Genomic DNA, 16,714 nt, shown 5'->3' on the forward strand with positions numbered 1-16,714 from the left:
CATTATTATTATTGAATATTATGAATCTCTCTCAATTCAAGAAACACAAAAATCCAAGAAGAAATTTAAAATGTAGCTAGCTTTATTGGTTAAGATAGCTTTTTATTTTAACAGCTGACGAGCTCTTATGGCATCACGTGGTATGTTCAGCTGGAGGACACTAATATGAAAGAGGATGGTGGAGTGCCCTAGAGGTGGTAGGGTTTCTTATTTTTGGTAATAATAATAATTTTTTGAAAACGCAGTTGGAAGGTGGGTTTTTTGTTTTAGCCCCCACCTAAGGGTCTCTCTGTCTATATTTTGAAAAAATAAAATAATGTATAAAAAAATATCTAATAAAAATTACAGTAAATAGTGAATGATTTCTTTCATAAGTTTTTTGTTTGCTTATTTCTTTCTATAATTTATACTTCTGATGGAGTGATTAGAACTTAGGCCTTTAGGGTCTTTTTTTTTTTGTTTGGAATCTGTTTGTGGTTAGAATCCAATGGATTCTAAGCTTGACTTTTGAGAGCTTTGAATTCTAGTAATAAATACACTACTTCTAAGGTCTTGTTTGTTTGAGATTGTTTAAATAATTTAAACATAATCAAATATCATTTCAGTCTTTATTCTCTCATTCGTTAGATCATTTAATTTATTAAACAAAACATTAAATACCTTCTATTTTTTTAATTATTTAATTATTATATATTAATATCATTTAAGTATTTGTATAAAAAAAATATACTTTTCTTAAAATTACCATCACATAAATTTTAAATAACCCACAAATTTTTTAAATAACTCACAATTGAACTGGCTTTAGAAGTAATATATTTTATTATTAGAATTCAAAACTCTCAATGTCAAGCTTTGAATCCATTGGATTCTAACCACAGATTCCAAACAAGAGTATATTGGTATATGTTTTCTCTCACATACTACAATAAACAAAATATGATATTACTTTTTAATTTTTAAAAAAAATTATTTATTATTTTTTATTAATTCGTTTTATTCAAAATTTTCTTGTTAATTTTTTAAGCTTACCCTAAATTCTTTTCAAACTCATTTCAACTATAAATCATGGGTCTGTCCTAATAATAAAAATCACCGTAAATCATAATTTTTAAATAATCCACTACGAAACAAGACTTATGATTTATTTAAATAATTTATCATCATCTCATTTATCTTTTCATAATCAAATTAATTAATTTATCAATACCAAAATACCTTAAAACATTCATTAAATATTTTCATTAATAACCCAACTCTCATACCCTTCTATCAAAAAGAGATTATTTAAATATTCTAAACCGGTTATTTAAATAACCTAAATCCGAACAGGTCCTAAGTTGAACATATTAAATAATTTGACATAAAAATGGCCTTGAATATAGTGATGCCCCGAGCCAAAACACAAGTCAAAAAAAATGAATGAAAGAGGAATCACATAATTGGGTAAGAGAGACGGTCTCTTCAAAACATGATCAGTGCAGGGCAGCAGAGCAGGGTCATGGGTATAGTAAATAGTAAATAATTTCAGTGCACTGTGACTGGCTGGTCAAAACTGTTGCTCTGTATTACTTACCCAATTAGATTCTCTTTCAAAAGTTAAATGTATTTTACTGCCCTTTTAAAGAGTGTCTCAGGTTCTTATTTATTGCTTAAGGGAGTCATTTTTATCGGAAGTATCGAAGTTTTTTTTTTTATTCATTCGGTTGTACAATATTTCAATTCACCCTCATATTATACTACATTTTCATTTCCTTTACTAAACTAACCAATTCTTTATTCAAATTCACAAATGATTTAATTTTATAAATATAATATATTAAATGAAAATTTATTACATAACAAATGACATTTTAAACTTTTATTACATATAAATTCATAATGAGGCACAACTTAATACAATTATCACACGAACATAAGTCGTAATTTGGATACTCATTGGGTTGTAATTTGGATACTCGATACACTTTGTTTAACTCAGATTTGCTGTTTGTAGGTCACGACTCGACACGAGCAGTGGTGGTTCTGACTATTGGCTCGCCCTACTTATATTATTATTATTTTTATCTAGTTTAATAAATATCTTTCATCTATAAGTTGTTTTTTACTTAATTTAATAATTTTTATTTGTAAATGATTGAACTATTATATATAATAAAATTAGGAAAATAAATTAATTTTAGCATATTTGACCTATGGGTACATTGATGGGTTACCCCTAGAATTGATTTACCCTAACCCACAAACTTGCTATGCTTACCCTATGATCGGTCCTAAACACCAACCATACTACAAAATTATACCAGTATAATATATAATTTTATGTTAAAACTTTTAAAACAATTAAAACATTTATAAAATCTATAATATAATGACTAAATATAGATCATTTATTCAGATTTACTATTGGTGTAGACAATCGTCTAGTGATTTGGAAACGGGTAACTAACCCTAACATGATTTGGTTGGAAACACCTACCATTAATTGATGGCCCGGGCTGTTCACTCCATCATCTCTGCATTTATTTTTATCAGTTAGTTCGGGTTTCTTTGATTTTGAGTCAACACAAATTCTAAACACGAGCCACAACACAAATTTTAAAATATTTATAAAAACTACAGTATTATAAAGACGAAATATAGATCCCTAAATATAGTATTATAAAAACTATGTATCCTCTTGTTTGGAAACGGATAACTAATCCTGTTTACATGTGCCTGATTTGATTTGGAAACACCTACCATTAATTAATGGCCCGGGTTGCTCTTCATCTCCTGCTCATCTCTCAATTTATTTTTATTAATTAGATGGTTTATTTAATTTTGAGTTTATTATTATGTTTTTGTCTATATAATTTATTTGAAAATTGTTATAATTTATCAAGATTTAACCATTAAAGTAATTATTTTGATGAAGTATAGGCCAAGATTATTTGAGTTAGGTTAGTTTTCAACATTAAAAAAAATAATTTAATTATTAAAATAATTTTTATTTTTTAATATATAAAAATATTTTAATCATAATCTAAGTATTATAATATTATTTAATATTTCATTCAATGAAAACAATTATCATGATTATTAAATTTTAAATTATAATATTTTATAGAGATATAAATATTGTTTTTAATATCATATGTTAATAATAAAATATAAATCATAAATTGATGTGATTAAAAAATTAAAAATGTCATTCAAATTTGTTTTATAATATAGTACTAATTTTGTGTTCAATTCTTTCTATTAAATATTTAACCAAAGTGTAAGGATCTTATTTTATCTAAAATAAAAATATATAATTGAATTTTGATAATAATTTTAATTATGCGTTCTAAGTTAAAAAAAATTATATAACATGTTATTTAATTTTTATATAGAAAAATCCGAATATAATTTCAAGTTCACCCCTAATACATTTTATATATATTGAGAATGACCTCAAACAACATATCTTTGGAGTATTTAAAAAAAAAATGTACTTGAAAGAATTGTAATAAGTTTTTATTATCATGAATTATTACAAATGAATTGTTTTCATATGTGCATATTTTGATAACTAATTTTCTTTAATCTAATTTTCTAACTTATAGCTTGAAATTTTATCATTTGATTTTAACTTGATTGACACTTTATTATTTAGTTTCATAAAATTGAATATATACACTTTGAAATTTTTTGGTTTATTATTAAGAATTAAATATTTTTAGAATTAATTTTTGTTTAATAAGTTTAGTAAAATTATACATCTATGCAATAGTTTTTTAAGAAAAATTGTGTATATCAATTTTAATGATAATATTTAAAAAAAAGAAGAAGACCATGCATGTCAAAGTGAACGCTGTATTTTTTAATCATATTGCCCCTAAAAAAAATTAAGTATAAATTAATCATGTGATAAAAGTCTATTAAATAATAATAATAATAAATAATCGTTTAAAAAGTTTAATCTAAAAGCAATAATATATATTTAAATTAAAAAATTAATTTTTAAAATTACTTTTATCTCATTTAATTACACAAATGTAACCGTTTATCTATTTGAAAATAGGTATAAAGTTGGAGTTGAAGCTGAATTTGGGTTTGAGAAACCAAAAAATAAATATTTGATATGTTTTTTTATTTATTTTATTTGACTTTTAATTTTATATAATTATTTTTAATTTTAATATTTATATAATATATTTTTATTTGAATGTTTATATAATGTATTTTATTTTAATTATTTTATATTTATAAATTTGGAGGGAAGTGTGTAATTTGGAAATAAGAACCAAAAAGATAGTATATAATATATTGAAAAAGTGAATAAGAATATTGAGTATGATAACATAAAAAATGGGATTTTAACCTAGGATAATTAAGCCCATGAGGTCTTACTTCATCCTCAAATAAACAAAAGAAAACTCCATCTACAAGTATATTGAATATTGGGAAGGATTTTACTCTTTGTGAGGTTAATAATTATAATAGTAATAATAATTCATAAAGGTAAGAAATGGAAAGAACATTATTAAGAAGAAGGGGATGGGCTGGACCATACATATAGATATGAGTGGGGTGAGCTCTGTTCAATTTCTTATATATTATAGATGATAAAGATTTTGCTTTCTTTCATTTTTTCAAACCCATCCATAATAGTGAATAGTAGGGATATGTGTCCAATGGGAGGGACCCTATCTTAATGCTCAATTCTCACATAACTATTAACTGACATCATTGCTCTGATTTCTATACTATATGGGCATTTATTTTAAAAGGGGTATGCATTTTCTCTATTATTTTCCATATACAATGCATCTCAACCCCCAAACATAATGAAGAATGGAGACATGTTTTTTACTTGATTTTAAAGCAAATGTTTGCTTCACAATTAAAGGGGTTTTTTGTGCTTTCAATTATAGCTAGATAGTTTGCATCACAAACAAGTTTTGTTGCATTAACTTTCAAATCATCAACCTAATTTTTCACTCTTCTAATCATGATCATCTACTCAATTTTTGTTTTCTTATCTAAAGAATTTATGTACATATTATTAGTCTATAGACTTTCAAGATTTAATTAAAAATCACTCTCATGGATATATATATTAAGTTATTAAATTAGTCTCACACACCATAATATTAGAGAAGAAACTTGTGATGCACATATTTGTCCACATCTACAAGGCAGCAACACTAAGGAACAAAAACTTACATTCATTCAACAAAATGAATGGTTTTTTTCTTGGTTATGCCATCTCCAATCCAAAAAAGGAGAGTTTATGCTAAAAACATGTTTTTTAAAAGGGAGAATTGAAAGTACAATTTCTAATTGATTGATATTCCTTCTCGAATTGAAATAAAAATCAAATAAACTCGAACAAAATGTGAGTAAAATTCTTAGGCATACTGTATTTTGTTTCTAATAATCTCTATTGGGATCGTTCGAAAAATTTGATACATTCATAGCTAGAGAAGATCTAGTAAGAAATATGAAAGATGAAATAACTAGTATATTCAAGAAAGACGAGATTTGTTCAAGAGACCATCAATAAAGACATGTGCTAAGACTGGAGAGGTTAACTTGAGTGATTTTGATAACTTTCACCTCTAGAATTAAACATCTTAAGGTTAATTAGCTAATCTTGGTGTTATAATATGTAGGTATTCTAATGAATGCATTAAATGAAATACATAAGTATTACCCTAGTGGACATTGAATGCTTTATTACTCACCTTACCTAAGGTGTACTTTTGTTTTGGAAATTGTTTATGACTTTTTATTCAGAATTTTATTTTGTTGCAAGTAATTTATGTTATTACTTATGAAAACATAACATTTGCATTTTTGTGGATGAATGATTTTTTTATTTTAAAAAAAAATTATATGTGAATGGATTAGTGATTACAAGAATTATGATCAAGAGATAAAAAATTATATTTCGTTATTGATTATAAATGATTATTTAAATCAAAAGATAAAATTCTATGTAATTGATAAGTAGGGATACAAACTAAAATATATTAATTTATAAATATCATATATACATTAACTTATAATTAATTTATGTGGATGTTATATTTATGTTTTCTTGTTGTAATAAAAGTTAATATTTTCGGTAACATCTTCAATGTGTTTTGCTCAAAGATATTTATGCTTTGACCTCTTATGCGGCTTGTTTGTCATTTTCTTTTTATTATCTATTTTTAATTTGTTGATGTGTTTAAATATATATAAAATATTTAAATATTATTTGTTTTAAATAAAAACAAATGTGAAGAACTACCTATTGCCTTCAAACATAAAATCACGAGAGAAACAATAAAGAAAACAAAAAAAATCACACAAAAAATTCAAGATTAATCTACTATAGATATGACTAAGTGATAATGTGAGTTAGTACTTAGTACTAGTAATGTTTATATGATTCTTTCTTTGAAAATTAAAATAAAAACAAAAAAATAAATAGTAATTTTGTTTATATTTTTACAATTTCAAATATATTTTGAACTTTTATGAGTGATTTTAATTTATAAATTAGAGAATATATAATATTATTATTTTAAATTTAAGATGTTAGCATGTAAGTGAGAATAGATGTCTCTTTATCTACAATTTAGAAATTACATATTATTAAAACATCAAATTGTGTATTTACAAGTTAAATGAATCAATAATACAAATCAATCCTCAAACTTCTATAAAACTTTAAAATTGATCTATAAACTTGTATCAAACATACTTTTTTTCAAATTTCGTTAATGAACTTTAACTATAACACTCTCTTAAGATACCCAGCAAATTTGCTTGGGTTTGACAATCATTCACTCTATTAAACATTATGTAATATATTTCTACAGAGTAGTAACAAATAACATACAACTTAATGTTTAATTTCTTGCAACTTTAATCATGTTTATTATATTCAATAAAAAAATTTTAAGTCTGCCAGAATCTGGTATCAATCTTTTCACCATCCATAATAACCAATGCCCCACCTTCATGAAACCTAATCAATGACACAAGTTAGTAACTGAACAGTGGAGTTGAGTTAAGTGTGAATATACAAATATTATTTTATTTAAATAATATATAAATTAAATTCTTTTTTTCCAAACTCAGATTTAACTTCTGGATGTTTTTTTAAATTAGGCCATATATTATATAAAAGATATAATAGCTAAAGAGAGAACGAAGATATTTTTCCTGGGCTTGGATATTAGATGGTTATATAAGATTAACATTGAAAAAAAAGAAGATAATAAATTACAAAAGAGTCTCATTTCAATAATTCCAAGCATAAATAAATAAGTCTTTGGAGTTGAATTTGATCAAAAAAATTTAAAAATATTTTATTGGACGATTGGTTTAGATAAAATATTGGTTATGATCTTTTTAATGTATATTTTTGTGAATGAAGGAGACTAGAATGACACTACACAGTTATGGTCTCCGCTTAAACTCAATACGTTTTCAGGTAGAATTAACTCGTGACATTTTAGTCTTTTAAACTACTTTTACCACTGACTACCTTGATGATTTTTTTTTATGTATATATTAACGAATTTAATAATATTTATTTGCTCAAATTTAACTACAATCCAACTCACATAAATTTTCGCAAAAAATAATTGAGAGTTAAAAAAAAGTGAGAAATGATTTTAAGGAAAATGAATGCAGGAATTGATTTTAGACATTTTTTCAAACTTAAATTATTATTATTTTTCTCTCTCCTCTCTTGCACATGTAACATGTTATAGCATTGATTTCATTATAACTTTGGTATATGTTGTTAGTTGGAAAAAAATGTGAAAAAAAAAATTATATTTTTCATCCATCTACACTAAATTATTCCCTTTCTCATTCCTTGCCTTATCATTTCTCCAATATTATAATATACAACTTTTCTTCCGTATTCTCAAGGTCATGGGCTTGGAGTCCGTTCACTTGGACCATTAAAAAAAACAAGGCTAGATAGAGCTCTTTATTTTCTCCATATGGGCTTTGGAGCTGTTGAGCTAAAAGAAGATATCAGGCTTTTTGGGCTTTAGAGCTGTTGAGCTAAATTAAAGTTTGACCAATCTAAAAATAATAAAAGGAATAATAAGAATATAAGAGATCAAGTACAATTGAAATTCGATTTTCAATTTATTTTGTTTTATTTTTATAGGATAATAATTAATTGGACATAATAAAATAAGTAACAAATTAAGCTTTCACTTTCTCAAAGAGTCTGATCCTTAATTATCATCCTTATATAATAAAATTTACGCAAACTCTGTAAATTGACAGAATGAAATCAATTAGTAACAATATTTTTAAGATGAATTCCTCCTGGGGAGGAAGAAGAAGAAAGAAATGTTTTGGCTCTGCAAATCGGACAAGAAGAGTGAGAAGACAGCCATTGTTTTATGCAATTAACATGAAATCCATGTTTACATCCTTCCAAAACCATCACTCTTTCTTCTTCCGAAAACTCCGATAAACAAATCGCACAATCCACCACCGCCACCGCCGCTGAATTTTTAAACACCACCACCTCTCCCACTATATCTACACCCGAGATCATCACTCCTCCTCCTCCTCCGCCGCCGCCGCCGTTATCATTAACGGACTCCTCCTCCTCCTGCTGCTGCTGCCGGCGCCGGAGACTACACCGACGTCTGATTATACAACAAACGACGGCGTGAATCGCGATTCCTAGGAAAACGAGGCCGAAGAGGATGGCGAATATGAGCCATGCCTCTCTTTCAAAGTCTTTCGAGTTCGAGTATGGTTTCCATCGACGGCACTCACTGTCTTTGCATGTCGATGTTGCTTCTGGGTCTTGCATCACTTTAATCGCCGGCGCCGCCGGCCAATTTTCCGATGGCAACGCACGCATGATAGAGAGAGATTAATTGACGAATCCTTAATTTGTTTGTTACAAAAAGATTTCAAGTATATATGGATGGAAAGGCTGTGTCATCTTATATTTATAGCAGTTATATAACTATTTCAATTATATTTTTAAGAAATAAAAATAAATTGGATAAATAATGCTAACATTTATAAAATATTTAAATTTATTTATTAAAACAGATTAGATTCAATAAAGAGACAAAATGTTATTAATACATGATAATTGACAAGCAACAATAAGTTGATTTTTTTTTACCTTAAATCTGATAATCTTTAAATGTCTAAATTTTATTTAAGAACCACTTACTCCATATTTGATTCTCACTTAAAAAATATATATTTAAAATAGATCAGGTTAATCACTGGAATATATTAATATAATTTTTTTCACTAAAAACATTCCAAATTAAAATAAAATCATGACTATTTATTATTTTTTTACATTCAAATATATTATAAAAGTACTTGTTTCCTTAATTATGATTTTATTTTATACAAGGATCTCACTCAAATTAAGTTTCGTGAGCAATTAAACTCTAATCGAAGACATTTAAAAAAAAATGATAAATCATTATATTTTTTTTATTAAGATTATATATTTATTCTTTTATCCATCTTATCATATATATGTGTTCAAGAACTGTCTAGAATGTACGATTTTGTATTTTATAATTTAATTTGTATTCATTCAACTGATTTTAAAACAATTCATTTAAAGACAAATAAAATAGTTGTGCAATCAAATAAAAAATATATATTTTAGTCACATAAAAACAAACTATTAATAATAAATAAAATATGTTACCTCGTTAGTTTTTTATTTATTTTTTAACAAAATCATATATAATAAATAAATAAGTGAAATAAAAAGACTGCGAATATAACGTGTGATGGAGAAGAATGGATTGGTAGGGTCACCTTCATTTAATGTGAATAGTACTATTTTTTAAATTAATAAAGTATTTATGATAAAATAAAATAATTTTATATGAAATATAATCTAAACATAAGTTTCTAAATCATATTAAAAAAATTTGTTAATAAATATTATTTTTATTAATAAAAAATCCAAATAACCCATAATCTATCTAACAAGTTTTTAATATATAAAAATCTTTAAATTGTTAAGGATTGATATTGAAGATGATAGAAATTAAAGAATTGTACTTACTTCCCTCAAGACAAGGTAACAGACTTCAGTACTGAGCCCACCACCCATATGTTATCATTTATCTCATTTTCTTGTTTAATTAATTAATTTATTTATTTATTTATATATTTATCAGAAAAAACCAGACAATTCTACACTCGTCGTAGTCATGTCATGTAACAGAAACTCTCTTTATCTTCAATGTCATATTAATAAAAACAATAATATATATATATATATATATATACAGTTTTCTTAAAAATAAAACTGTTTTTGAACGGTTCGATTCGATCATATAAATATGTCACTATGGCGATTTATGTCACTATGTGGGACGGTTTAAAATCCAGTTATTTTAAAATATTAATTGTCTAAATAAAAAGTCTTAGAATGTTATGATTTATTGTTGAGACATTTTAATACATTATTAGTGCAGCTGAATTCTCTCATTCATTTTTTTTTGGATGAAGCATCAGTTACAGTTACGTTATTGGGCCATGCTAATTTAGGGATGTTAAGTAAGTCCAATAAGACTTTGGGCTAGGGCAATTCATTATAGAATAGCCGTTAAAACATCTAAAAAACAATTTTGAGCAATACATTCTAGAATAGCCATTAAAACATCTAAAACAACAATTTTCTTTTAACTAAAGTTTAATGTATATTTATTAATTTTTATAGTAAGTTAGTGACGTGAAAAATATATATTGTTTTTTTTTTTCTTATAAATTATGAATAGATCAGATCTCAATATCTACCTTATTCTCACTTAGAAATCTTAAATTGGAATGAAGACATAACTTTGGGGTTATGTTAATTTAACTTCTTAACAAAAATTACACAAGCAAGAATGGGTGTTGTTTATAATATTACTATATTTGATTGAAGCACATTTTTTCTTGAAAATTTCATTTTATTTTATTTTTAGTTTTGTTTAACAATTTTTTGATTTGAAACAAATAATTAAAATATTTGATATTTTTTAAGCAACTTATCTGAGTTTTATCATAGTTTTAAATAAAATAAGGCCCGACTAGATTACAATGAACTTAATAGATTAGAATAATATGTAAGGAAAAATATGAAGTTCACAAAATCTAGACAAAGCACTGTTTATTTTATAGACGAAAAAAATAGTATTTTTATTTATATAAAAGTCTTTTCAAATAATATTCGATTTTTAGTTTCTGGAAAACAATTTAGATCATATACCATGTATCTATAAGGCCATATAAATTAGCAAATAATGACACATTGTCCAACAATTTAAGATATTTGGATATAATTCCGTGTTTATCATATTGATTAATATATTTATTAAAACTCTACATTTATATAAGGGATGATTAGCCTATTTTTGGATATAATTCCGTGTTTATCATATTGATTAATATATTTATTAAAACTCTACATTTATATAAGGGATGATTAGCCTATTTTTTAAAAATATCCAGGACTTACAAAATCTTAAAATTTAGTAAACTAATTTTAACTAAAGAAAATTAATGTAACTAAAATGACAAGAAATAATATTTAAAAGATCAAATATAATTATTACTTAAAAAAATCTTAAATTGAGGTGAAAAAAAATATATAGATATATTAACTACAAACAAGTCTAAACAAAACAAGATAATATAAACTGACAAAATCAAGTCTAAATAATAATAAATTTAAAATAAAATTTTATAATTAAAAAATATAATAATAGATAATAATGACTAAGGAAACAAAATCTTTTAATTGAGATAGTAAATATAAATATTTCAAAAAAACTTAATTAGTGGAAATAATACTCAAAATTAATATATTTTAAATGCAGTTTGTCTAATATTTTAATATGGGTAAACCCTAAACTAACTATTAATTAAACAAAATATCTATAGATAAGTTTTGACAATAGTATTTTTCACCGTACATTAATTTTTTATGAAAAAATTATAATTTATCTTTAATTTTTATGTTTGAAAAAAATATATAATAAAAATAATTTGAATATTTATTATTAATATATTTGTTTGACAATAATCTATTAGGATAGTTTAAGTATCATTTTTTTTTTCTTAATGAGAATGATTCTCATTAAGAACAAAATATCATCAATTACACATATTAATTTATTAAATTAAAACAAAATATAAGTTTCTTAAATTCATAAAAAAAAAAGTAGTAGTTTCACATTTAACTTTCTATTTTTTTTTTCAAATATCACTCTATAATCTAAAATCAAACTAACCCTATATTTTTATTATTATATTTTGATGAAAAGGCTAACGTAGATCCATGTGTATACTTTTCTTTTTTAAGAATATCGGAAAAGGAAGCAATCAATAAAATAAGTCCTCCAAGTTATCTTCTCTCTCTCCTTTGGCCTCCCATCTATATTAACTTAAAAACTCTTTATCCACCTTTTGTTATTCTCGCACGTCTCTCTGATCTCCATCGACCCATATTAATTAATTAATTGCTGGAATCATCTTCGTCCACTACCTTTCGATTTTCGCCATGGAAGATGCTAATGGTAAGATGATACTTTCAGTTACATTATTCATCGTTTTCATTCTCCATTGAACCTATCTCTAGAGTTCTTGATTCGGATATTTTACTTTAAACCAAACTTACTACTTCGTACTGTGTGTGTTCTACTAAGGTTATCGATTTTATGATGACCCAAGTTGAATCTGACTATTAAATATCATAATATATATATTCAAGATGATTCATGCAATTTATGTACTAGTATTCTTGATGGGTAGATCTAATTGTTTTCGATCATGTTGAGAATGGTCGGTGATTTTACCATTTTTCCATTAAATGCCCTACTTTGATTTAAAATATTCAGAGTTCTTGCGATTTCAGATCCTGGAGTTTTATACCAAAAAGAAAAATAATATGACCTAGATAATTATTTTGAGACATGATTTAATAAATACTTCTTCTTCATCAACCTGGCCTGTTCAATGAAAGCTTCCCTGCTAAATGATTTGATTTGGAAAAATCATCCATCAAAGTTTCTTTCAAGAATGTGAATATATATATATATATATATCTTTGTTTACATGGAAATATTAATGGTTTGATTCGATTCTATTTGAAAACGCTTTGAGTTTAAGCGGATGCTATGGTTGTGGGGTGTCATGCTAGTTTTCCTTTAATTCTCAGAAATATTATTGGCTTGATGCAGTTGTTTTCTTCTTATAGGCTTTATTTTTCAGTTTTGGACTATGTATTTATTGGATTCTTTATTTTTTGCTAGTTGTTGAAACCAAGGATGGAACCATCTCTGTTGCATCTGCTTTTGCTGGTCACCAAGAAGGTATTTTTAGTTTGTAGTATTGTGAGGACACAGACGAAACATTTTGCAGTATTTCATTTGTGAAAGTTCCAAACTTGGTATGGGTTGACTGCCTGCAATGGTAGAGAAATTGAATTAAAATTGGTAGTCAGTCATGCCTTTGATCTTCCCTCAAAATCCATTGAACTTTGATGCCATTTTTTTTCATGTTTCAAATGGATTTTCAACTTATACTGTTCTTGTTGGCTGGGTTTATATGGATGGATGTTGATTGACTTAGTTATTTCTCCAAATATTAGCTGTTCAGCACAGAGACCATAAGTTTCTAAGGGAAGCAGTTGAAGAAGCATATAAAGGGGTAGATAGTGGAGATGGAGGTCCATTTGGTGCTGTTGTTGTTCGGAATGATGAAGTAATTGTTAGCTGTCATAACATGGTTCTACATAACACTGACCCAACAGCACATGCTGAAGTTACAGCAATAAGAGAGGTATATGATATGATATGATATGCCCCTTCTTTTTGAGATCCAAAGCTAAAAAAATAAAATGAATAACTATGATATATATGTATATGATGGTTGTTGTGACAGGCATGTAAAAAGCTGAATCAGATTGAGCTCTCGGATTGTGAAATATATGCTTCTTGTGAGCCTTGCCCAATGTGCTTTGGTGCCATCCATCTTTCGAGAATTAAGGTAATTGGATCACTTCTTATTTTGCTAACAAATGTTTTAAATTGGGCGGTCCTATATTATGTGTTGTGTATCGCAGAGACTGGTTTACGGGGCGAAAGCTGAAGCTGCAATAGCAATTGGGTTCGACGATTTCATTGCGGATGCTTTGAGGGGTACTGGGTTTTACCAAAAGGCTCAATTGGAAATCAAACAGGCAGATGGGAATGAGGCTCTGATAGCAGAACAAGTGTTTGAGAAAACTAAAGCCAAGTTCGCAATGTATTGATTGATGATGATGATGCAGCAGCAGCAGCTTATTAATTACACTGTGTGAGGGGCTTATTATTAATTAATGAAATATAAATATTGATGGAGCAGAACACACACATTGACCAACTTTATTATTAATTATGCCCTTTTATTTGTTTCTTCTATGTCTCTCAATAATGCTGTCTGTACTTACATTTGCCACTTTATAATAATGATTTTAATGATGAAAAATTGCTTGGATGTTTCTCTCTTATCATTTTATTGCTTTAGTCAAGTTTGTATTCCATTAATAAATTGTTTTCTTGATGTTAATTCTAGAAGTTTAATTTGTTTTTGCTCAAGATCTTGGTTTGGTAGTGACATGGATTGTCGAACTATCTTATTGAAGCAACGCTGCTAAAGAAACGGGGACTTGAGGCTACGACAAATTGAGACTTTCGACAAGATTGAAAAAAAGAAACGAGCAGCTTGAACGAGAGACAGAAACAGCTAAGGTTTTGGATTTGTGCAAATCTTGATTCTAGTGTACCATGAGTTGTTTTTGTTTGTGTTTTTGATGTTGACGAGGTTTTATTTGTTGTATGGATTTGATTTGGGAAATTTGACGAAATGACCTTAAAGACTGAGTTATTTGACCTGGTGGTAATTTGATAATTTAATTGCGCTCGTGGTTCTATATTTTTTTTTATACGATTTTGCCCTTGTCGCGAAACGCTAAGTCACTTAGCGTTTCGCGAAGTGGATTAGTGTTAGTATAAATACTCAAATATTTTCATTTTCTTAGTTTTCTTTCTCTCTCTTCTCCCGTTCTCTCCTTCACGGCGGCCATCAGCGACGACGGACGGCGGCGGTTATCTATACAGATCTATACAGATTTACAAGATCTTCTAACATAATCCATTTATGTTTTTATCTATACAGATTTACAAGATTTATAACCCTAAATCTATTTTGCATGCAGGTTTCCGATTCTAGGGTTTAGGGTATGCAGATCTCCGATTCTAAGGATTTGAAGGTCGTCGAGGTAGATGTTCATTTCAGATCTGATAAACAGTTATGTTCATGTTTACATTTTCTTCATTTCAAAACCTGTTCATATTTCGTTCATATTTGGTTCATATTTGGTTCATATTTGTGGGTTCATATTTGTTATTTGGTTCATATTTGACCATTTCGTTAAGTGTGGTTCATTAATGGGTTTTGCATATAATCTTGGATCATATGAGTTCCGTTTCAGGGAAGATTCGCTAAGGACTTACCGTTTCGCTAAGTGCTTAGCGTTTCGCTAAGTAAGTGCTTACCGTTTCGCTAAGTGCTTAGCGTTTCGCTAAGTGCTTAGCGTTTCGCTAAGTGGTAAGCACTTAGCGAAACGGATCTTGTCTGTCTTCATCACCGGTGAGACTGAGCTCAGGATTCCTAAAGGCTCCAGTTAGAGCCATGAATCCCAGTTAGAGCCATGAATCCTTTGATGGTTGCAAAAGCCTTAGGTGGAAAGCTTACATGGTATGTATCATGTATGTATGTATGTAATGTAAGAAAATAAGAGTATAATTGAAATTTGTTTGTTTGATTGATTGTAGTTTCGAGAGGGATTGACTACGGAAAGATCTGAACGTGATTGGGTTTGGGTTGATCGGATGGTTAGCACCTTCTAGTATTCCGGCGATCAACGGACTCTTTCCAGCATTGGGACTGAGCAATTAAAATATATTTCTGTTTCTTTCTAATATTAATATACATAAACAAGTAAACAAACAAGTTAGGCTGGTTACTTGACACTTGAGATTGTTCTTGGCATTGACTTTTGGACAAATTGGATTCAAGGGCAGGACTGAAGATTACTTCAGTAAATAAATAAATTAATTCTAATTAAGAAAATAATAATATGTAAAAAGTGAACTACTTTCTTTGGTATTTGTTAATGAATGTTTAAGCTGCTTTTGGTATTTGTTAATGAATGTTTAAGCTGATTTTGTTTCATTTCTTTCTATACCATTTCATTTATGCATCAAACTAAAACATAACCATTTCTCTACAAATGAACATTTGATTTATGCAAAAGTAAAAAAAACAAACAAACATTTTCTATACCATTTCATTTATGCATCAAATTAAAACATAACCATAACAAACATTTTCTATACCATTTCATTTATGTATCAAATTAAAAATAATCATTTCTCTACAAATGAGCATTTGATTTATGCAAAAGTAAAAAAAAAAAAAAAACCTATAAAAACACCATCTGTGGGAATTGAACCCACAACCACATGGTTAAAAGCCACGCATTCTACTAGCTGAGCTAAGACAACTCATGTTAAAATATTTAGCGAAACGATAAGTCCTTAACGAAACGGGAAGTCCTTAACGAAATGGGAAGTAAACCCTAAACAACAGTGATTCGAAGATGCATAAACCAAACATCAATAAACTTGAAATATCA

The 16,714-nt window shown here is 27.1% G+C and overlaps 2 protein-coding genes across 2 annotated transcripts; one reads left to right on the forward strand and one right to left on the reverse strand.

Moving 5' to 3' along the window:
• Nucleotides 1–8,221: 8,221 nt before the first annotated feature.
• On the reverse strand, nucleotides 8,222–8,924 carry LOC124916660 (RING-H2 finger protein ATL79-like). The gene has a single exon (XM_047457408.1). It carries the CDS (start codon nucleotides 8,861–8,863, stop codon nucleotides 8,279–8,281), a length of 585 nt encoding a protein of 194 aa, XP_047313364.1. The 5' UTR covers nucleotides 8,864–8,924; the 3' UTR covers nucleotides 8,222–8,278.
• Nucleotides 8,925–12,410: 3,486 nt separating this feature from the next.
• LOC124914707 (guanosine deaminase-like) lies at nucleotides 12,411–14,516 on the forward strand. The gene is made up of 5 exons (XM_047455307.1): nucleotides 12,411–12,551; nucleotides 13,287–13,346; nucleotides 13,625–13,815; nucleotides 13,918–14,022; nucleotides 14,099–14,516. The coding sequence occupies exons 1-5, from the start codon at nucleotides 12,536–12,538 to the stop codon at nucleotides 14,285–14,287; spliced, it is 561 nt and encodes a 186-aa protein (XP_047311263.1). The 5' UTR covers nucleotides 12,411–12,535; the 3' UTR covers nucleotides 14,288–14,516.
• The last annotated feature ends 2,198 nt before the right edge of the window (nucleotides 14,517–16,714 follow it).

The sequence above is a fragment of the Impatiens glandulifera genome, chromosome 9 (assembly GCF_907164915.1).
Source record: "Impatiens glandulifera chromosome 9, dImpGla2.1, whole genome shotgun sequence".
In the NCBI taxonomy this organism is placed as follows: Eukaryota; Viridiplantae; Streptophyta; class Magnoliopsida; order Ericales; family Balsaminaceae; genus Impatiens; species Impatiens glandulifera.

What these genes read in the sequence shown, in the direction of transcription:
- LOC124916660 (XM_047457408.1), bottom strand. Translation starts at nt 8,863, where the DNA reads ATGCGTGCGTTGCCATCGGAAAATTGGCCGGCGGCGCCGGCGATTAAA.
- LOC124914707 (XM_047455307.1), top strand. An exon ending in TTTTGCTGGTCACCAAGAAG is followed by an intron (nt 13,347 to 13,624) that starts GTATTTTTAGTT and finishes TCCAAATATTAG; the next exon opens with CTGTTCAGCACAGAGACCAT. An exon ending in AAGTTACAGCAATAAGAGAG is followed by an intron (nt 13,816 to 13,917) that starts GTATATGATATG and finishes TTGTTGTGACAG; the next exon opens with GCATGTAAAAAGCTGAATCA.